This window comes from Myotis nattereri, assembly GCF_964212035.1.
Source record: "Myotis nattereri genome assembly, chromosome: 13".
In the NCBI taxonomy this organism is placed as follows: Eukaryota; Metazoa; Chordata; class Mammalia; order Chiroptera; family Vespertilionidae; genus Myotis; species Myotis nattereri.
This window is the reverse complement of record NC_138088.1, coordinates 19,527,813-19,550,366: the sequence shown is the minus strand read 5'-3', so window position 1 is coordinate 19,550,366 and position 22,554 is coordinate 19,527,813. Positions and strand designations below refer to the sequence as shown.

General features: G+C 44.2%; 1 protein-coding gene and 1 long non-coding RNA gene across 2 annotated transcripts in view; one reads left to right on the top strand and one right to left on the bottom strand.

Moving 5' to 3' along the window:
* SGPL1 (sphingosine-1-phosphate lyase 1) overlaps window positions 1-20,375 on the top strand; it is a 57,627-nt gene extending 37,252 nt beyond the window's left edge. Inside the window, exons 7-15 of the mRNA XM_081104866.1 lie at window positions 245-373; window positions 7,797-7,885; window positions 9,669-9,774; window positions 11,939-12,037; window positions 13,055-13,204; window positions 14,656-14,894; window positions 16,216-16,362; window positions 17,306-17,426; window positions 17,944-20,375. Of these exons, the coding sequence (XP_080960992.1) occupies window positions 245-373; window positions 7,797-7,885; window positions 9,669-9,774; window positions 11,939-12,037; window positions 13,055-13,204; window positions 14,656-14,894; window positions 16,216-16,362; window positions 17,306-17,426; window positions 17,944-18,084 (1,221 nt within the window). The 3' untranslated portion in view covers window positions 18,085-20,375. The remainder of the gene's footprint in view (window positions 1-244; window positions 374-7,796; window positions 7,886-9,668; window positions 9,775-11,938; window positions 12,038-13,054; window positions 13,205-14,655; window positions 14,895-16,215; window positions 16,363-17,305; window positions 17,427-17,943) is intronic.
* Window positions 10,580-13,269, bottom strand: LOC308528946. Its single transcript, XR_013996742.1, has 3 exons — window positions 13,077-13,269; window positions 12,389-12,489; window positions 10,580-12,225 (listed from the first exon to the last, which is right to left on the bottom strand). It is a non-coding gene; the product is annotated as an uncharacterized lncRNA (long non-coding RNA).
* Window positions 20,376-22,554: the final 2,179 nt, after the last annotated feature.

Here is a 22,554-nt window from a genome sequence, read left to right as displayed (position 1 = left end):
GCTGCTTGGCGTTGTAGTCTGTGCTTTTAACCACATTATACTTCCTCTCCTACCACATTGTAAAATAGTTGGTTTTCATGTGTGTCTCCTCCGCTGTATTTTGATCTTCTTTAGGTTGGGGGACATAGTCTACCATTTTCCAGTGTCTAATGTTGTGCCTAATACCTAGAAATTTTGGTTTAGTGTATGATTGTTCTGTACAGTTTAATTGTCTTGCTTCATATCTGCTTGCTTTCCTTTGCAGGCTTATGGAGATTTTGCATGGAGTAATCCCCTGCATCCAGATATCTTCCCAGGACTCCGGAAGATAGAAGCAGAGATTGTGAGGATAGCTTGTTCCCTTTTCAATGGGGGACCGGATTCTTGTGGATGTGTAAGTATATGCAGGTGGCATCCAGTATTTTTTTTAGCTTAAAATAGGAAAATTTATTTAGAACATTTTCCTTTTTTTATTACGTAAATGATATGTGATTATTGTAGAAAGATCCAGATTAACAGCAATTGAAAAATACTGTTTGGCCGAAACCGGTTTGGCTCAGTGGATAGAGCGTCGGCCTGCGGACTGAGGGATTCCGGGTGCGATTTCGGTCAAGGGCATGTACCTGGGTTGCGGGCATATCCCCAGTAAGAGATGTGCAGGAGGCAGCTGATCGATGTTTCTCTCTCATCGATGTTTCTAACTCTCTATCTCTCTCCCTTCCTCTCTGTAAAAGCTCAATAAAATATATTTAAAAAAAAAAATACTGTTTGTAGCCCTAGCCAGTGTGGCTCAGTGGATAGAGCATTGGCCTGTGGACTGAAGGGTCCCCGGTTCGATTCCAGTCAAGGGTACATGCTTGGGTTGCGGGAGTGATCCCCAGTAGGGGGCGTGTAGAAGGCAGCCAGTCAATGATTCTCTCTCATCATTGATGTTTCTATCTCTCCCTCTTCCTTCCTCTCTGAAATCAATAAAAATATATTTAAAAAATAAAAATACTGCTTGTAGTTTTGTAATTCATAGAGTATCAACATTTTGGCATATATTCTTCTAGATAATCTTTCTCTTCAATTTTTTACTTTGAAAAACTTTACATTTACATAAAGTTGCCAGAATAGTTTAAAGAACACCCTGGATTCGCTAAATATATTTTGCCCTATCTGCTCTCTGCTTCCTTCTTTCCCTTCCTCCTTTTCTTCCATTCACCCACCTTCCTATCCATTTACGTATATAATTTGTTGAACCATGTCGTAGTGACTTGTTTTTATACTTTCTCATTTTAATTGAGCTGGAAGTTTACTTTCTGATTTTGCCATAAATCGAATATCATTTAGTTGGTTTAGGAATACGGGAAGATGGTATCATTTGTATTTAAGACACACGTTTTAACTATTCTTTTCAGTAAACATTTGTTAGTTTTCCTAAACTGTGATTGATAAACTTCTGTTTAGATTTGTTACTACAAACTAATACTCTCTTCCTAGAAAAAATGAAATCTCAGCTTATGCAGCATAGAGTTAGATTTAACCCAGTGTGCTGCAGTGGTAACCTAGAGGTGCTCACCCTATCAGATACTTTTGTAATCATTATAAAGTCTGCAAGTTTAATTATCGAAGGGCCCATCCAAAAACAATAACTTTTAATAGTTACTTTTTGTGTTTTTCCAGTAAACTGTATTGTTTTACTATTATGTTGGCACCATGGTAAATGAACATGTTCAAATATTCAGTAGGTAACAGAACTGGTATTCATGGCATTCATTTCCCAAAAATAATTCCAAAATAGTTACAAACTGGACCAATAACAGGTTCTCGTATGGCATTTTGATGAACAGTGTGACATAGAGGGTAGATGACAATATACTTACAGTATGTAGTGTTCTCCTGTGCCATGAGACGATGTCTTTTAAGAGACCAAAGGTTAAACAAGCACAAAACAGATTGACCTTACCCAATAAAGTTGAAGATAGAAGTCTTAAGACCCTGAAATTCTCCAACTCAGAATATATCCTAAAAAGACATGTGTGTATTAGGATAGATGTATATTCATAACAGCATTGCTCATGATAGCTAAAAACTGGAAATAAATCAGATGTCTATCAACAGTAGGGTGGATAAGGAAATTATGTATGTTTCAGTCCATTCGAGTTGTTACTCAAATTGATGCCCAAATCGCTCCATTTTTGGCCAGTGGGAGCTTTCTAATTTCGGTTCCTGGGTCCTTTTGCATGACTCACATCGTCTTTTACTAGTAAAGCTTCCATTCTTCCCCTTTTTTTTGACAAAATATTTTTATTATTCCATGTTCATCTTGTACGTTTCTGCTCTAAACCCGGGGTCAGCCATTTGTGCAAGGAACCCTGGTTCATTTATAACTCTGTAAAATACTTACATGGTTTCTAAGTAAAATTTATGGAACAAGACAGATTTTAAAACAACTGGAAAAAGAATCCAGAGAGACAAATAAATAGAAAGTACAAAAGCAAAGTTAAGAAACATGAAGGGCAGATTGAGAAAGGCTAAAACAGGGTTTAAAGCAGCCAGGAAAAAACAAAACAAAACTACCTGAAAAGGTGTAACTATTAGAACAACTGATATTCTCAGTAGCAGCAATGCCTGGGGCAGTTGGGGTAGATGAAAAGACTGGCAATGAGCTGCTAATTGTTGGAGCTGTGTCATCAGTACAGGGATTTTATTAATTCCCTTATTAGTTGTGTCTAATTACATTTTAGTCTTCCATTGGGTTTTTAAATTTTGTTTACTGTATTTTTCATTCTTGAGAATTCTATTTGGTTTGTTCGTTCATTCGTTCAATCCTCATTAGAGGAGGAAAGGGATGGGGGGTGGGGGGAGAGAGAGAGAGATTGATTTTGATCTGTTGCCTTTAGTACATGCCCCGACCAGGGATGGTGCCCTAACCAGGAATTGAACCAGCAACCCTTTGGTGCACAGGACAGCGCTCAACCAGCTGAGCCATGTGGGCTGAGCTCTTCTTTTGTTTTTTAAATCTGTTTGGTGGTTCTTTATTGTCCCTTGGCTTTTAGTTTATTTATATATGTTGCATGTAATTATTTTATACTAGAAGCCTGGTGCATGACATTCATGCACTTAGGGGTGGAGGGTCTTCTCAGCCCGGTTTGACTGACACCATTGCCACCGTGCTCGCCAGCCATCAGCCCGGCTTGTGGGAGCACACTGACTACCAGGGGGCAACACCTGTGTTGAGCACCTGTCCCCTGGTGGTCAGTGTGTGTCATAGCAACTGGTCGTTCCACCATTCTGTCAATTTGCATATTACCCTTTTATTAGATAGGATTCTTTTCTGACAATTCCATTGCTCATGGCCTTATCTTTCTGTTTCTGCTGGTTTCGCTCGTGTTGTCTTGCATCCTTATAGTTGTGTTTTTTATTTATTTTTTTTACTATAAACCACTCATTTTCCTGGGAACTTAACTTTAAGGCCTAGATTTAAGTTAAGTTCTTCCAGAAAAGGTTTGTAATTACTTCTGTCAGTTGCTGGGAAGTACTACCACATTGGAACCAATTTTAGTCCAGTTCATAGCTTATAGTTTTGCACTACAGAGGTAGTTGAGTTCAGACCACAAACTCACTTAAAGCTGCCTTTTCATACATGGTTTAGAAATCCTTATTTTTCTTTACCTGAGCAACAGCAATTTTTCTTGATGTCCTCTTCTGTACCAGTGGGATTTTTTTCTTGTACCCCTCAGATTGTGGGTGTAATTCCATTGTTCTTCAGTCATCTCCCATTAGCCTCCTTACTTTGGGCAGGTCCTAAATTTATCTCCTGTTCTTGAATGGGCATGGGAGTTTAAGGACTCTTGGGATTGGCAGCCACCCTCAGAGTTAAAGCCAGCTTTGGCACTCACTTATTTTGTAGGATTCTTGATTTTGTTTTGTTTGCACTTTCAGATACTCCTTTACGTTAGCTCAGTGGCAGATATTAAAAAAAAGTAATGTTTTATAAGGTTTTTTAAAAAATGAATCCTCACCTGGGGATATTTTTCCATTGATTTTTTTAGAGAGAGTGGAAGGGAGGGGGAGAGACAAAGAGGGAAACATTGATGTGAGACACATCGAGTGATTGCCTCCCGCATGCGCCCTGAGCAGGCTGGGGGATTGAGCCTGCAAACGAGGTATTATGTGACCTTGACCAGAATCAAACCCATGACCCTTTAGTCCAGGGGCCTAACCACTGAGTCAAACTGGTTAGGGCTTACCAGGTTTTTTCGTTTCAGGTAGGAGCATTGCCCAAGGTATATGATCTGTATTGCTGGCGATAGAAGTTCCATGACTGTTTTGTGTGTTTTTTTCCATGTGAGAGACCTTTGTGTACTTGAAAGCCTCTCTACCCCTGAATCTCTTCCTGTTTTTCCTAGGTTACTCAGCTGTTCCTTAGGGAATACGATTTCCAAACAGATGCCACCCAGCCCTGTCTTTCTTCTCTGGACGCTTTCTGGTTACGGCAGCCACACGGACATAGTTCTCCAAGTGTGGAGGGACATTGATCTTTCAGTCTCTGTCTTACTTATCTGGGTTCACTAACCCTATCTTAAGCCTTTCCTCTAAGTCAGACTTTTTATTCTCAGCCGTGTTTATTCTGTTCCTTTCTGCTTCTAGTTCTGCATCGGTGCTGGTTGGGACTGTGTTTTTTTAAAGTTTGCAGTCTCATTTTGTTGTTTCAGTGTCCAGCTTTTCAACTCTTTTCTGGAATTCATGATCTGATGATGTTGTCTTGTAGTGAGCAACGGCTATGAGGAATGTCCTTCTCCTTAGGTGGTTACCGTTGGAGTTGGCTTTATTTTGCACGCTTTTTTCCTTGTATGTTTGCATCGTTGCCATGCCATTTTCTTTCATCTTGGCTCATGCTTAGGTGACTCTCTCTGGACATTCTATTTGTTCTGATGCGTGGTGGGTGATTTCTTGTCTGAGAGCATTTGGTTGAGGCAGGATTTAGCTAAAGCTTTGTTACACCTGTATTTCAGTATATCTAGGTCTCATCTTCTGATAGTTTGTTAAAAGTTAACCATACCGGAGTTCACTCTGCCTGGTTGGAAGGGAATAATACCCATTGGGCTTTGATTATTTCCTTAACCCATCTTGTATTTCTGCAGTCTCCACTTTAAAGAATCAGTCCAGATGTTCTCTCCGCATTTTGCTCTTTCTCCCTAGCTGCCGTGTCTACCACTCTGATCTGAAGAGCAGGAGAGAAGATAAGGAAACCCCTTCCATTTGCTTCTCCGAAGATTTGGGAGTATTAATGAGAATGGTCAGGATTTTGCTGAGTTGCCTGGATAACTTCCAGGGCTTAGAAGAGGGAATATGTATTGTGTTTTGCTCTCTGCTATGGATTGGAAACTTGTTTCTTCCTTTCATTGCCAGTATTTGAAGTTTATTGCATCAGATTATATCTCGTTCCTCCTTTGGTTCTTATTACACGTTGTTACTACTGTTTTTTTTAGTCTTCCAGGTATTGGGAGGAAGTCCGTGAAGTAGTTTTAGTGTTCCGGAAGTCTGGCGCTAGGGTATTTGTACTTTGTTTTTGCGTAGGTACAACTAAGCCATGTCTCTCCTGTTACAATCTTCTTTAGTGGATGTGTCAGGGCTCAGGAGAAGGATGGAGCCTAAGATCGCCAATCTCTTCTAAAGCTTAGACTTTAGACTGAAATCTCTGGGATCATTCAGCTTCTCAGTCTGCCTCTGTCTCTGTATGTGCCTCCGTCTCTCTCTTGAGGAGCTGCTTTCAGTGAAGAAAGCTCAGAGGTGGGGAACGTGAAGACAAAGCCTGAGGGTTGGGCTGTCTTTAGACTATTCCCATTTAAGGTATTACACTTCTTGTTCTTTAGCCTTCAACTTTTTTCCTTTTATTAACTTCATTTGCCTCAAAATGGATGAGAGGGGACTATATACCAAAAGAAATTAAGTTGCCAAGGAAACTGGCTTATGCAAATGTCAGTAAGACCAAACGTCACCTAAAAGAAAAATTTCCAAACAGGTCATGTCCTGCTCTTGTTTTTGACACACATTTCATTTGTTAGAGTGAGAATTACTATAAATGTTAAAAGAAGTTGACTAACATAACAAGTAGTGATTGGAGCCTCTTACTTCACAACTAAATTTTCATTTCCCTTTGGGTTCAGAGGGAGGAGGGAAATGGGAGAATCTTTAAACACAGAATTTGGGGATCAGAAATAAGAATTAGAAGTAGAATTAAGGTATCCCAGCTTTAATAGTAAAAAATACACTGATATTTGCTTAACAAATATCAATGTTGATTTGATTAACTATTGAACTAAATATAGGACATGTGAAGTGAGTAACTAGGGTTTGGAAATATTTTTGCTTATGTCATTACTTGACCTTAGTAAGAGATGGACTCCCTGGAGACTGACTTTGCTGGTGCTTTTCCGACTTGCTTCACAGCTGGTTTGACTTCTCATGTGACATGCTGAGGTTTTGTGCTGGAGCACAGGACATGCTGCTGATTTGCAGAGCTGACCTCAGCTGTAAGCACTTTTGTCTTCTCCAGCATTGAAGTGCAGAGACTACACACAAGTGTGCTATGCCGACGTTCAGTGCATTACTTTGTGGATGATGGTCACATGTTTCATGAAGACTTCCTGAATCAAAAATGATTCAACTTTTCTCAGCTAACCTTCCATATAACTCCTGACTACTGGGATTTGTTATCCAATGCTATTTGTCCTATATATGGATATTATTTTAGGAAGTTTCAGTAATCACCCTCTCTCATTCTGTCTCATACTTAGCTACACTAAATACAAAAACGTAGGAAGTTTTACTTCTTAGCAACAGATGCTAATGGATGACATTGGGGGCATCACTTTAGTCTCTCATCAGCTCACCTGTGTAATGAAAAAGCTATATAAGATCCTCTGAGTCTTTGGAAATGGTAAATTTAAGAAAATATCCACCTAGCTCAGTGCTATGGCTTTTCTTTTTCGGCTTGTTTTAAAATTATTCATTCTTAGATGTTATCAAAAGATAGCCAGGAGGGTATGATATGCCTGTGTTAGTCATGGCTTACTGAGAGTCAGCCCAGGCATTAAGAAATGTTAATTGAGGGTCTGTTAGGTGTCTGCTACGAGGCTTGGTGCTTGGAATACTGTCATGAGCAGACTGGCCCGCACCTTTATGGACTGTAGTCCCCTGGGGTCAGTAGGATGACTGAAATGCCCGCTGAGTCTTTTTGTTGCCTGTATCAGAGTTGGTAGACCTCGCTTCAGGAAAACATTTTATTTCATTTGGAAACATCAGGATTTTTGTTTTGATTTCAGATAACAAACTAGGTAGAGGCTTCTTTTTTTTTTTAAACCTGTTAAAAACCAGAAGTTCACTTTGGAATGCCTAATTATTGTTCTTTGTCTTCTAATATATTGCATAGTTTACTAGAATTGTAACTTCACAATCACGTTCTCAGTGGGCATTGAAAATGTAAATCAAAGTCAATCCTGATGCTTTTGAATGGTGTAAAATGCATTATCCTATCTGCAGTTGGAGAATTAATGTGGAAATGGATTGTGCACAGATCTGGGCAGATGTGCAAGTTGTCCAGACAGCATGGAGCTTCTGCTCATTGTTAGTTAGTGTTTTCACTCTTCTCCTGAACCCAGCGTGGGCTTAGCAAGTGAAACCAGGTTTCCCTTCTGGAAGATGTAACAGTGTCTCCCCTGTGGCACACAAGACCTTACCTCTTTCTGTACCAACCACCGTCAACATCAGGGCAGGCTGATAACTACCCCTAACTTCCCTCCACAAATGACATCTCTCCTTTTTCACAGGTGACCTCTGGGGGTACAGAAAGCATACTGATGGCCTGCAAAGCTTATCGGGACCTGGCCTTAGAGAACGGGATCAGAACTCCAGAAATGTATGTGTGTGGGGCTGTGTCGTTCTCCCAACCCCCTGCTGAGATTTGTCTGGAATGCTGCTGCCTGAAGCACCCTGACTGCTTTCAGCATCTTCTCTTCCTTTGGCCATTCTAGTCCTCTTTCCTCCTGTCCTGTGTCCTTGACTCTTCTCTCTTCACATTCACCAAAATCCTAAGTGGATTAGCCAGTTAATTTTCAAAATCACCCGCCCCCCACACATACCCTGACCCCCACCTCTCTTTTATAAATGGTACATATACTGCAAGCAAAAATGAGATCCTTTTTCTAAGTGACAAGACTACATCTATGAATTCTGTGATATTTATTATAAATTATTTGGAGCCTGAGGAACGCTCTCTGTTTATATTAGTTCAATGAAAGTTATATTACAGGCTGCTTTGGGGTTCCCCTAAGAAAATTTCAAGCTAGCTTGGCTGGTGTGGGTCAATGGGTGAGCATTGACCCAGGAACCAGGAAGTCACCTGTTGGATTCCTGGTCAGGGCACATGTCTGGGTTGCGGGCTCAATCCCCAGTAGGGGGCGTGCAGGAGGCAGCCAATCGATGAGTCTCTCTCATCATTGATGTTTCTTTCTCTCTCTCCCCCTTCCTCTCTGAAATTAATAAAAATATATTTAAAGAAAAAAATTTCAAGCTAAGGGTAGTTTTATGGGATAGAAAATTCTTTAATCTTTTTGAGGTTTACCCATATTGCCACCCCATAGATTTTTGGGTTTTTTTTGCAATATATTTGTATTGATTTCAGACAGCAAGGGAGAGGGAGAGAGAGAGAAATATCAATGATGAGAGAGAATCATTGATTAGCTGCTTCCTGCACACCCCCTACCGTGGATTGAGCCTGCAACCCGTGCACGTGCCCCTGACCAGAATCAAACTTGGGGCCCTTTAGTCCGCAGGCCGACACTCTATCCACCGAGACAAACTGGCTAGGGCCCACCCCATAGTTTCGCTATTTGGTTGCATTTTTTTTTCTGTAGACCCTCTCCTTGTACAGTGTGTTTATACATTATTTGGTTAATGTTTTTCCCACAAGTGTCAGTGACTAGGACTTGGTTGCGCATGATCTCATGCTGCAATTCCTACTTAGCCTAAGAGAGTAAATCAGGCTGCCATCTTTCTTTAAGCTAAATCTTTGGTGCTTGGTACTTAGTAAGAGAGCTTTTTCTCCGTTAAAGGGAACAGGTTAATTGTAAGCGTGGAACCATTGAGGGAAGTCTGAAAGCAAATACTTAACTATGACTCAGTTTCCTTTTTTAATACTATTTGAAATGCTACTTCCAAGTGTGCAGTGCAGATGGGGATTATAGTTTCTTATAGGATCGTGGTCTTTCAAAGATGGAGGGGACCTTTGATCTGATGCTTGGCTGCTGCTTTAACAGCCCTGCCAAGCAAGCTTACATTTCCTGCCTCACCCTGTACCGTGTCAGGAAGCTTGCTCTCCTCTGATGTGCCGGTCTTTGGATAGGCAACCGTTTTATGTTAATTTGATCCAAATTCCCCGTTCTCTTACCTGTCAGCCCTAGTTTATATTTTGGATCCTTCGATGTAGGATTACTTCCAAGTTTTTCCTGTTGCCAAAATGATTTCCTAAATAGTAGGGAGAAGGTTCCTTAGAATATCTCTTTTTGTGCTTAAAAAGTAAATATAAACACTTCAAAATTTTTGAGGAAAAGTAATCAGAAGTTTACTCCTGATGTTTTAGATGAGCTGCAACTATGTTCTTTTGAACCGCATTCCCTTGTTCTCTGCTTCCTGTCTCTTAGTGTGGCCCCCCAGAGTGCCCATGCTGCGTTTGACAAGGCAGCCCATTATTTTGGGATGAAGATTATACGGGTTCCACTGAACAAAATGATGGAGGTGGATGTTCGGGTGAGTTCCTCTGAAGGGCCATTGTCTGCCCTGGGCTCTGAGAAGCAGGAAGTGTACCCAGTTGACTGTTTTTTTCCAGTGTCACATGCAGACAGGCTCAAAATGTCTTTGATTGTAGTGGCCAGAGTTGCAAAATCTTCCACTGGCAGTGCTGATTGAGTACAGCCTCAGTCTTTGCACAGATTCATCCGTTTGTTCTTAACTGTAAAGACCCGGGTTTGCTTCAGCACCGCCACCTTCTCTTCTCTGTTTGTGAAATAAGCATGTCCTAACTTGCTCTAAGACTCACTGTGGTTTGTATGTTTTTTTTAAAACTTTTAAAAAAATCCTAACTGGAGGATATGTTTTTATTGATTTGAGAGAGAGAGAGAGAGAGATGCCCTGAGAGACAGAGAGAGAGAGAGAGAGAGAGAGATGCCCTAAGAGAGGGGGGAGAGAGAGGAGAGAGAAAGAAAGAGAGAGAGATGCCCTGACTGGGAATCGAACCTTTTGGTGTACAGGATGTACAAAACCAGCCAGGGTGTCACTGTGGTTTTGATTGGCCTGAGTGAGCACCATTGCCAGTATAAAGTAATGATTTTTTCCATAAGTAAACTATTCCAGTTTATTAGCATTAGCATTATTCCCCTCGTCTTTATTGAGGCATTAATGTACAATTAATTGACAAATTAAAAATTGTATATATTTAAGGAGTGCAACTTAATGTTTTGATGTCAGTATACATTGTGAAATAGTCAACACATTCAAGCGTTTAACATTTTCATCACCTTGCACAGTTAACATTTTTCTTTTTTTTTTTTTTCATGGTTGAAATATTTAAGACTGCCCTGTAGATCTCTAATTAAATTTTAAATATACAATGCAGTATTAACAAAACTTGTTTAGTAGTCACATGGCAATACAATATCTCCAGAATGTATTTGTGTAATTGAAACTTGGTACCCCCCCTTTTTTTTTTATTTTATTGCTTAAAGTATTACAAAGGGTATTACATATGTGTCCTTTTTTTTTTTCCGCCCTTGACAATCCCCTGGCCTCCCCTACCCCCCAGTGTCTTATGTCCATTGGTTATGCTTATATGTATGCATACAAGTCCTTCGGTTGATCTCTTACCCCCCTCCCTCCTGCCCCCCAACCCTCCCCGGCCTTCCCGCTGCAGTTTGACAATCTGTTTGAGGCAGCTCTGCCTCTGTATCTATTTTTGTTCATAAGTTTATAATGGTCTCTGTTATCCATGAATGAGTGAGATCATGTGGTATTTTTCCTTCATTGACTGGCTTATTTCACTTAGCATAATGCTCTCCAGTTCCATCCATGACGTTGCAAATGGTAAGAGTTCCTTCTTTTTTACAGCAGCATAGTATTCCATCGTGTAGATGTACCACAGTTTTCTAATCCATTCATCTACTGATGGGCACTTAGGCTGTTTCCAGATCTTAGCTATGGTGAATTGTGCTGCTATGAACATATGGATGCATGAAACTTGGTACCCCTTGACCAACATCTCCCCATTCCTCCACTCCCAACCCCTGGCAGCCACCTTTCTACTCTCTGCTTCTATAGGTTCAGGTTTTTAGATCTAAGTGAGATCATGCAATATTTGTCTTTCTGTTCCTGGCTTAAGTTAGCGTAGTGTCGTCCAGGTTCACCCATGTAGTAAAAAATGGCAGGATTTCTTTTCTTTTTAAGGCTGAATAATATTCCTTTCTTGATTAATTTTATGCCTTGCATTTGTATAGAACTTTCCAGTATTCAGAGTGCTATCGGAATTTCATTGGAGCCTGGGGCAGCCCAGGGAGGTCATAGAAGCTGCTAGTATTATTGCAGTTCATAGATGAGGAAACGGACTGGGTGGAGTGAAGTAGTTTACACCAGGTTTCACTGCTAGTTGGCTTTTACCTCTTAGCCCAATATTCTTTTTCCCTCACAAGGATTTTGCTGTTTTTGTATTGTGCTCTCTTCCCCCAGTGGACCCATCTAGCCTTGTTTGTATTCTGCTACCATGGTGGGCAGCAGGCTTCTCCCAGGTTGGAGAGGTGAAGGAGGGGCCAGTAGTGAAACTGAAGTTCGTAGACAAAATACGATAATAGATTAATCTTGTTAGGGCAATAGGAGAGTAACTGAGATGTGGATGCTCATTTTCCTTCCCACGTGTAACTCCTAGGCAATGAGAAGAGCCATCTCTAGGAACACTGCCATGCTCGTCTGTTCTACCCCACAGTTCCCTCATGGTGTGATCGATCCTGTTCCTGAAGTGGCCAAGGTATGTGAGAAAAAGGGACCCCTAGGCAGTGAAACTGAGATTTTAAAATAGAATCTCATGGTACAGTATTTGGCAAATAGAAGCGATTTTGAATTTAGATTTTAGCACATGGGTGGTGAATAGCTCTCATCAGCTCTGTGGTAAACTCTGCAGCTCTGTTTGGAGCCTCTGAAGGTTACTGGCTTCTGCTGTAGGGGAGGAGAATAGAAGGAAGAAGTCTTTGTTTAAATGGGATATTTGGGGGTAGGACTAACATTTCAATTCAGATCAGGAAATGATCTGCATTTAGGAGCATGCCTACCAAAGGGTGGTATTCAATCTGCTGCTCCATAGCACACCCTCCCTCCTTACCTGCTGGGAAGTTAGCAAGCAGGACCTTGGACCCACTCCAGAGGCAGCCGGAATCAGAGTGGTGCTCATTTTCTGCATGATTTTGCAGTGAATTTGAGGGCCTGCATATTTAAATATAAAATAAACACCACATTTCAGATGAATTATTTTGAAGGCTAAATACATTTGAAAGATGAACTCTTTTTATTGGGAATGTCAAAAAGTAGCCAGCTTTTTAAAACATGGAAGATATCCTATATAATAAAAGGCTAATATGCAAATTGACCAAACAGCAGAATAACTGGTCGCTATGATGCTCACTGGCCACCAGGGAGCAGATGCTCAATGGAGGAGCTGCCCCCTGGTGGTCAGTGCACTCCCACAGGGGGAGCACTACTCAGCCAGAAGCCGGTCTCATGGCTGGCAAGCGCAGCGGCGGTGGCAGGAGCCTCTCCCACCTCCACAGCAGTGCTAAGGATGTCCGACTGACGGCTCCCAGACTGCGCGAGGGCACAGGCTGAGGGGGATCCTCCCCCCCCCCCCAAGTGCACGAATTTCGTGCACCGGGCCTCTAGTAGTACATAATGGCCTTATAGTTACAGCCCACTTTTCCACCCATGTCTTGCAAAGTTTTTGTTACAGGGCTGTAAATGAAATTCTCTTATGGTCTTTGTTTTTTGGAACTAGCTGGCTGTCAAATACAAAATACCTCTTCATGTAGACGCTTGTCTGGGGGGCTTTCTCATCGTCTTTATGGAGAAAGCAGGATACCCACTGGAGCAACCATTTGATTTCCGGGTGAAAGGTGTGACCAGCATTTCAGCGGATACCCATAAGGTGAGCTACGGAAGGGACCAAATGTCAGTCAGAGGAGACAGCTGATTATTTTGACCATTATCAACAAAATAAATTGGTTAAAGCATTAGCTTTTCCCAAAATGTAAAATGAAATCTGGCTCTTTGCTTTCACCAGGGCAGCTGATTCAGGTGACAGGGTACAGTGATAGAGATGACAAGCAATAGTGGAAAGGAACCCATTATTTTTGTGTCTTATGGCTGAGAGAATTTCTATAACTGGGACATGTTAGTGTAGTGGCCCTTTTTAGAGTTAGTTCCCGCCCTAGCTGGTTTGGCTCAGTGGATAGAGCATCGGCTTACGGACTGAAGGGTACCAGGTTCGATTCTGGTCAAGGGCACATGCCTGGGTTGCAGGCTTGGTCCAACGTACCTGTGACAGCCAATCAATGATTCCCTCTCATCATTTATGCTTCTATCTCTCTCTTCCTCTCCCTTCCTCTCTGAAATCAATAAAAATATATTAAAAAAAAAAAAAAAGTTCCCTGAGCCTTGAGGCGATCTGAGGGGAGGATGGAGGGAGGTTTAATTGGGATTCCTGAGGGAGGTATGTAAATGCTGCAGCTCCCATGCTGCTGGGTTCCTGCACCTGTGGCAGGAGTATGCTGATGGAAAGTCCTTTGGAAAAAGGGAAGAACTTAACGTGCTCAGGAATGTTTGGCTTGCAATGTTTGAAATGTCCATTCCTGCCCCCCCTCATGGACTGAGACAAAATCTAGATCAGTTCATTGTAAAACTGGATGAAATAGCTTCTAGATTCTGAAGCTCTTAGTAGAAAGGAAGTGTACTAGTAAGTGAACAAGGATGAGAAGGGAGTGAGGTCGTGATTGTAGTTGACCTGAGTGACTTGGATTCCTGGCTTCCAGTGGCACTTTATCTTTGCTTTCATCCTGACATACTGCCCTGGAATAATGATTTATTTATTATTTTTTAAAATATATTTTGATTGATTTCAGAGAGGAAGGAAGAGGGAGAGAGAGAGAGAAACATCAATGATGAGAGAGAATCATTGGTTGGCTGCCTCCTGCAAGCCCCACACTGGGGATTGAGCCCACAACCTGAGCATGTGCCCCTGATCGGAATCGAATCTGGGACCTTTCAGCTCGCAGGCCGACGCTCTATCCACTGAGCCGAACCGGCTAGGGCTGGAATAATGTTTTAAATAAGGAAAACCACGTGCTGGGTGGGAAAGGGGAAGTAAACTGATTAGCAGGACAAGGCACTGTTCCTCCTGGGCCTTGGATTCTTCATCCCTAAAATAGAGTTTCAGCTCCATCCCTTCAGTTCTCTCTACCTGTTAACATTGTAAGTTTGAATTTTTAATGTGAGTGAGAAGCATCATAGAGAATGTGAGGGAAAGTTTTCCATGATCAGCGTGCCAGGGCAGGTCTGCTGAACAGAATTGTACAATCACCTGTCTGCTTCTCCCCTCAGTATGGCTATGCCCCCAAAGGCTCTTCCGTGGTGTTATACAGTGACAAGAAGTACAGGAGCTATCAGTTCTTCGTTGATCCAGACTGGCAGGGTGGCATCTACGCTTCCCCAACCGTCGCGGGCTCACGGCCTGGTGGCATTAGTGCAGCCTGCTGGGCTGCCTTGATGCACTTCGGTGAGAGCGGCTATGTTGAAGCTACCAAACAGATCATCAAAACGTCTCGCTTCCTCAAGTCAGAGTATGTGGAGGGTTGGGATTCTCCTTGTCTCTTGCTTTGTCTGCTAGTGTGCTCAAGGCATCTGCCCGGCCAGGCACCTGTAGCCCCAGCCCATTCGCTGTCTCCTGAGAGACCAAGGGCTTAGGACAGCAGCTTAGGAGTGTGGTGTTGGCCTGGGAGGATAGGGCTCCCTTGCTCTGCTGTGACTTGGAATGTCAGGTTAGCACTTCATCTAGGCCAGCGGTTCTCAACCTGTGGGTCGCGACCCCTTTGGTGGTCGAACGACCCTTTCACAGGGGTCGCCTAAGACCATCCTGCATATTAGATATTTACCTTATGATTCATAACAGTAGTAAAATTACAGTTATGAAGTAGCAACAAAAATAATTTGATGGTTGGGGGTCACAACATGAGGAACTGTATTTAAAGGGCCAGAAGGCTGAGAACCACTGATCTAGGCCCTCTTGTTTCCAAGGATGTCTTAACCACTGGCAGCTCTTACCAAGTACTGAGGGACAGTTTAATGACTGAGACAAGACAGTGGTTCTGAAATTTGAGGATGCATCCTAATCACCTGGAGGGCTTATTAAAGTACAGATTCCTGGGCCCTGCTCCTAGAGTTCTAACTCATTAGATCTGGAATGGCCTGAGCATTTGCATTTCTAGGAAGTTCCCAGTGGATGCTGATGCTGCTGGTCTAGGAATCCCACTTGGAGAATCACTGGGATAAGAAAAGAACTGGAGAAGGAATGGGGAAGGGGGCAGCGATGTAATCTTGGGTTAAGCTAAGGCTAGAACTAAGCTGTGCTCTGTTGAGCATATCTGTTCACATACTGCCTGTCTCTCTGTGTCACCAGGATTGGGGAGGCTTTTTTCAGAATCTTGAGGGTGAATAAAAGTGGCCAGTGGACATGTTTCATTTGAAAAAAGGCCCACATATGATTCTGATAATCCCTATCTGTTGAGAACTGTACTAGTTCTTGCTTTAGGGACTACATATGTTTTTAAAATTGAGGGATGGAGAAATTGTTTTTTCAGTATTTTGAAAAAGTGTCTTATTCCTCAGATGTCCCTGGGGGTGATATCATAATTTGGGAGTTGGGCAGACAGGTTAGGAGCCAATGATTCTGATTCATTGGGTCTAGATATGGTTTGGGCCTTTGACTATTTGTAATGCTTAGGAATTACTGATCTCAGTCTAGATACCTTATTTTACAGGATGAGAAAACTAAAGCCCAAAAGGTTAGGCTGTAAGGGAAACATTGGGTGATGAAAGAGATGATGACCAGAGGACCGTATGTGGCTGAATTTTCTTTCTGTTCCTTTTCTTGTTTGCTTTAAGACTGGGAAATATCAAAGGCATCTTTGTTTTTGGGGATCCTCAGTTGTCGGTCATTGCTCTGGGCTCCCATGATTTTGACATCTACCGACTGTTTAATCTGATGACTGCTAAGGGGTGGAACTTGAACCAGCTGCAGTTCCCGTCCAGGTAAACTTGAAGAAGCCCCTTTTTCTTCCTTTGCTTTGTGACTTTTGAAGAACTTGGGTAGCAAGGTGATCTGAAAATACAGAGATGGGCTGCTAGGGCCCAGCACTAGTGGCAACAGTAGGATCTAGGATTTCTGTCCAGACACCTGGAGTATCTCAGTATCAAAACAGGACCATTATCTTTAAACTCTGGCAAAGTTCGGTGGCAGCCTCTTGAGATCAGGGGTCTGTCATAAGATTCCCAACCCCACTCTCTCTGTACTCTCAGATCCGTCTTGTACACGGTCTTCATGTTGCTCTTATAAACCGACTTGTACCTGAGTAATACTTAGCTAACAACCTCGCAGAGCTCCTGGTCCTTCAGGCCTGCTGCTTCCCTAGCCTCACCGTCCATGCTGCCGTTAAGTCAGCACTCCCCCCGCAGAATAGGGCTCTTCGTGTCCCCCACGTACCCCGATCCGATCACGTTCGCACCATTGCCAGCCCCATTTGACTCTGCCTTTTCCTCTTCACAATCCCTCTGCCCCACAGACGCCCTCCAGGGGCATTAGAGCTGCTTCTCTGCCCTGACACCCTTCAAGACCCAGCCGATGGCCCTGTCCCCAGGAGGGCTTATCATCTAAGATAAAGATAAAGGCCACATGGCTGAGGAACTAGTGGTGGACAGACTTTGAGGGGAGGGGTGGGGCAGCGCAGCCGCTGTATCCATTCTGCCAGGAAGGTTCTCGATGAGGCCGAGACGCCCTCCTGCCAGCCCGTGCTTGACAAGCCATGGACTTGGGAGCCCTGGTTCCCAGCGCTGGGGACAGTGTGGACGACTACACTTGTCACAAGTAACGTGAAGGAGCAACCAATAAATGCCTGTACTGGGGGCTGCTTTATTTTATAACTTCAAAATTATTTTTTTCTAAGGTGCATCTCTCTTTGTCTCTCTTCTCTCATAGTATTCATTTCTGCGTCACGTTAGTACACACCCGGAAGCGAGTAGCCGTACAGTTCCTAAAGGATGTCCGAGAGTCTGTCACTCAAATCATGAAGAACCCTAAAGGAAAGGCCACAGGAATGGTAGGAGCACTTGGGGTTTTATCTTCTCTGTTGAAGGTTAGGTGTTACGGGGAGGGGGTTGAAAGAACCAGGTGACCTTGAGTCTGTTCCTGCCTCTGCCTCTTATCCACAAACCTGTTTCCTTATTTCATTGTAGCTGATGATTTCTGCCTTGTCCATTCCCAGGGAATGGACAGACTGAGTATAAAGCACCCTGTAAATTTGTAAGTGCTGTATGCAAAGGCAGGTGGTGGCAGTGTCCATTTGAAAAGAAAAATTTGACACAGGAGAGGCAATAAACCAATTGTCTCTTGAATTTTCTACATAAAATCCCACAGGATAGTTCCTTTGGGCAGAAAGGCAGATGACTGGCAAGTACCTGGGAAAACTTACCAAGCTGGCTATCCCTCTGATAGAATGGAGCCTGGGGTGGGGATGGAGTTGGGGAGAGGAGGCCACATGCAAGGCAAGGATCGGGGGGAGGAGCACAGCCGTTCTGGATCCCTCATCATTAACAATTCTGTGACTGGATTTGCAGGGTGCGATCTATGGCATGGCCCAGACCACTGTCGACAGGAACCAGGTAGCAGAATTGTCCTCGATCTTCCTGGACAGCCTTTTCAGCACAGACACTGTACCTCAGGGCAGCCAGATGAATGGCTCTCCGAAGCCCCGCTGAGCCCGAGGGCTTCTGGCCTTCAGAAGGTTCTGGGGTGTGGAACAGGCCCCACGGAGATTCAACATCTGGTCTTGCTCCATAGAGCACAATGAGACAGACACAAGACAGCTTGATCCTCAGGATTCGAGTTCCTCCTTTCATCATCCTTTTGTGGTTTTTAATGTGAAAGCCCCGAAGGATTCCATGACGTAATTATTTTGCCCTTGTTCTAAACATCACCCCAGAAATTGTTTTAACCATTTCCTTCTCTAATCTTTCTAGCTTTTACCTTCACTTAATCATGGGGTGGCAGCTCTGGCCTGTCCTGATTCCTTAGGGAAGCTGGGGCAGTTTGAGGTAGAAAAAGGTTTTCGTTGTCATCTCAAGCAGATGGTTTTAGTCACATAGGAAGCATTCGTGTGACAGTTCTCCCGGTGGGTGCTCGGTAACTCTGAGCCGGAGGCTCTTCAGCCCTGCTCTCCGCGTGGGTCACTTGTCTCTCAGAGTTACGTTTCCTGCAGCTTTTCTTCTCCCAAGACACAGGCTGCCCAGGCCTTGTTACTCTGCAGCAGTGGCCAGTCCGCCAAGGCGGCGTGTCCAGTGGTACATGGTCCTCTTCTAGTGTGTAGTCCCTTTGGTATTTGGTTTCCACCATCTTTGGAGATTCGTATTTGAAATTGTGCCCCCACTGGTTTATTCTGGAACTAGGAAGGGACTGTAATTCCCAGAGAATCTAGGACCTCCTGGCCTATTGCTGCCTCTCTGAGTATCGGGGTAGGATGAGCACGTAAATTCAAATATGTCACCAAAGTTCATTGTAGACCTCCCCTCCCTCACTGCTTTAAGCCATCATGTATGAGAATGTTTGCTCACAGCACCTTCACAAGTTGCCTTGATTTATCCTAGTTGGTACAAGGAGGGTATGAGTGAGTCCCCAAGGCAAGGGAAAATGTTTCGTTCCATTGGTGTGTTCTTACAGCCTCCTTCCTCTCATTCAGCTCCCAAAGGTACTATGGCAGTTCAGCCTCAGGTACTGGACACTTCTCAGCCCTGGCGAGGATGAGAGGACATTTGGAATAGGGAAACAAGATGATGTCGGTTGTAGCCTAGGGCTTGTGATTTCTTAAGACTAGTTGCTCAGAACGGTGCAGGGACAGGGCCAAACTCTGTGCCCACTTTCTACCTTTTCTGCCCTGCATGGGGCCTGCCTGGATCTCACCTGAGCCACTGTCCTACCCTAGTGACGACATACTGTATGTGTGCCTTTTCCTCAGCGGGGAGCAGTGGTGGCTATTCCTGACCCAGGCCCAGGGGTGGGGATCAGTCTTTGAGGTTTTGTTTGGGTTGGGAGAAACTCCTCTGTCCGTTCCCCTTCTCAGGGACTCCTGAAGATTCAGCCACTTCAGGCTGGTATCCTCTCGCCCCCCTCGCTGGGTATGCTGGCCAGGAGCCAACATGACCATTTCCCCCAGCTCCTCACCACTTTTGTCTAAAATGTTCTTCTGCACTGTACTTTCTACACAAAACTGTGACTGGCCATGTCGCTGCAGGGTGTGTGTGTGTGTGTCAGTCATCCTGTGCATTGTGGGTTCCAAGAGTGGTTGGGGTGTGTGTGTGTGTGTGTGTGTGTGTGTGTGCGCGCGCGTGTTACAGTTGCTGAACTGGTGGGCATCTCCTGAGAGAGGAGGAGTGGTCGGAGCTGTGGGTGAATTGCCTTTTGTGTCTCCAGTGCATTCATTATGTTGGAGGAAGTCCAGGGACCCAGCCCCACCCAGCAGGCACCACTGTGGTTTGTCGGCTGCTAAAATGGAGAAGCATGCACCCTACAGAGTGTCCTCTTCCTCCACTGTCCCCCCAGGACCGCCCCTGTGCTGTGCTAACATTGCTCAGGGGTTGGGCTGGGGTGAAGGTCATGGGACTATTTTTCAAAGGGACCTACTGTAGCCACTTTAATTTATGTTTACGAGCCTTAGTTTGAGTTAACATTTGTGGGCTTTCCATTCTGTGTGTATCTGCTTGTAGTAGCACCCCGTCCGGCAGAGGTGGGCAGAATGTCTTAACAATATCATGTTGTTAGCAAATGTCCACTGGCCTCTGCAAAAACTGTACTGTCTTGTTTCTGCATTAGAAGTCAGTAGACATGTGACTATACTGCCATGTCACTTCATATTGCCAGTTTTATACGTGGAAAATGGTACTTGCCTCCTTTAAATCTTCTGTCTTTAACCTCCTCGTTCCCTCAACGTTCTCTTCCTAATTGCAGCAATAATCTCTTAAAAAGCAATTAAATAATTAAATGTTTCAAATCTTGATTGTTGTGGATGGTTGCATTCATTTATTAGGTGTCTGCACATCAGCCCAGATGGGATGCTGGCAGCTCTTGAACCCGCAGCTGGTGAGAGATCGCCCCCTTGTGGTGAAGTGGTTGTCTGTGACACTGATATTAGGGCAAATAGACATGAGTGGGTGAGCAGCACGCCTGCCTAGCTCCCAGCACTTTCATGGCTCCACCGGGAGTGATGGCCACACCTGCTTTAAGGAGGTCTGGAACTCAGGTCTTTAGTTCCCCAGGGGTAGGGTCCTCCTTTATGCCGTCATCTTTGTCATCCACTTCTTACGTATACCTTAATGAGAGATTGAAGCATCTGGGCTAGTGTCCAGCCAGCTGGGCAGTGAGCTCCATCTAACCAATGGACACGGACTTCACACCTTGCATTTGGTTTGGGAACTGATGCAACCCCTCCAATGATCTTTGCACCCACAACTGCTGCGTGTCTTGTTCCATTATGACTAAGAAGCGGGAAGCCTTTTTGAAGGGCTATTCAGGTTCCAAAGACTCGTTCAGGTAACCACACTTTTCATCTGGCTTTCAGCCCATTCAGACTTTGCCAGAATCAAGTCGAGCAATGTGGTCTTTGCTGTAGTTTTATGCCAGATGACTCAGTTCTCTGAGCACCTGCTTGCTTTGGGGTAAACCCTAGAGAAAGAGGGGCCAGCATATGCTTTGATAGGAGATGTGGCCCATCTAAGAAATGGTGTCGGGTGCGTACACCTGCTCCTTGCAGCTGTGGGCCTCTCTGCCTTCTGTATGGGTTCTTGGTAGCAATGAGCCACTTATAGCTCAACCCAATAGTGACAAAAGTAATGGCGGAGGCCTAAATTGATAGCCTGGGTGTGGTAAAAGTCAGATGTTGGAGGGCCTTTTCTTGATTTGGAGTTTTAATTGCTTTAGTTTTTCTTGTGCTTTCTTTATTATCACTTCTCTTTAACTCCATTCCCTATAATTTCAATTGCTTGAATAATTTTAGAATAAACATTTCTAAAAAAAGTGTTGTGTCATTGTCCCACATAAAAGTGCTTCATACAACTGTAGTGTCCTCTGATTTGGTGTTTTCAACCCTTGATTCACGCCGTAAGCAGAGGCAAGAAGCTGGCATAACAGTGTGATGCGGCTGCGGTCCCCTAACCCACAATCATCAGGTCAAAGTGCACTTAGAAAAATTTACGTCAGAAGAGCAGATGAGGGACCACTGTCTGTACCTTGTTGGTTTTGACACTAGGCTTTGCTGAGAACTTGTTATTAACGTAGGCAATGATAATCCTTATTAGCATAGGCTGGGAAGGGGGCCTGCTTGTCCCTCTTGCCAACAATATGCTGATTTCTCGACCACCAGCCTCTGCCTCTTCTGGCCTGTTGGAGGGCCAACTCCTCCAGGGTGACTGGGCTGTGACATTGCTAGGTGCCTGCTCCAAGTGACCCCGGTATCTGTAAGTCAGCTTAGCTCCCAGCAGCCTCAGGTTAGATGTCATAGGTGAGAACTCTTGCATAATGGCCAACATGAAATGACAGCCGGGGGTATGCACACCCCGTGGATGACACCGCTCAGCGCCCCCTCTGTCCCGCACGTCAGTGAGAGTGTTTTGCCCTAGCGTTGCTACTGGGTGGGAGGACCAATCTGCGAATTGGCTTCTTAACTCTCAGGTGGCAAACAGCTTGCCATCTTCTAAGTCGTGGCTTTTGTCGTCGCCCTTAGAGTAAAAAGCAGACAAGCCTTGAGACTGGCTGAGTTTCTAGGAAAGTGTGAAAGCCGTCAGGATTAGAAATCTCACCTGAGGTTGTAGGCCAAGAAGACAGCGTGGCCCAGGCTGCCTCTTTAGGCGTAGGCCTCAGCAGGCGTGTTTACTGTCCTGCTCACCTTCATCTTCGTTCACGATGCCACCTCTGCCTCAGGAGTCGGATTCAGGTCTGAGGCACAACTCATAAAGCTCCAGAGTCACCTTGTTAGTCCCGTCCTGTTCTCCGCGCAGTTCCTACCCCTGCACCAGTGCTGCCTTCATTTATCTGTGCAGTAGCAGTTACCTGTGTCCCTGTTTGCTTCCCCTGGAGGATACTGAACTCCTTGAAGGCAGGGCGGTACCCAGGAAGTGCTTTAAATGCCTGTTGACTGCAGTCTGGATTGACCTGTGGAAGAGAAGGTTCTAGCCTGCGGC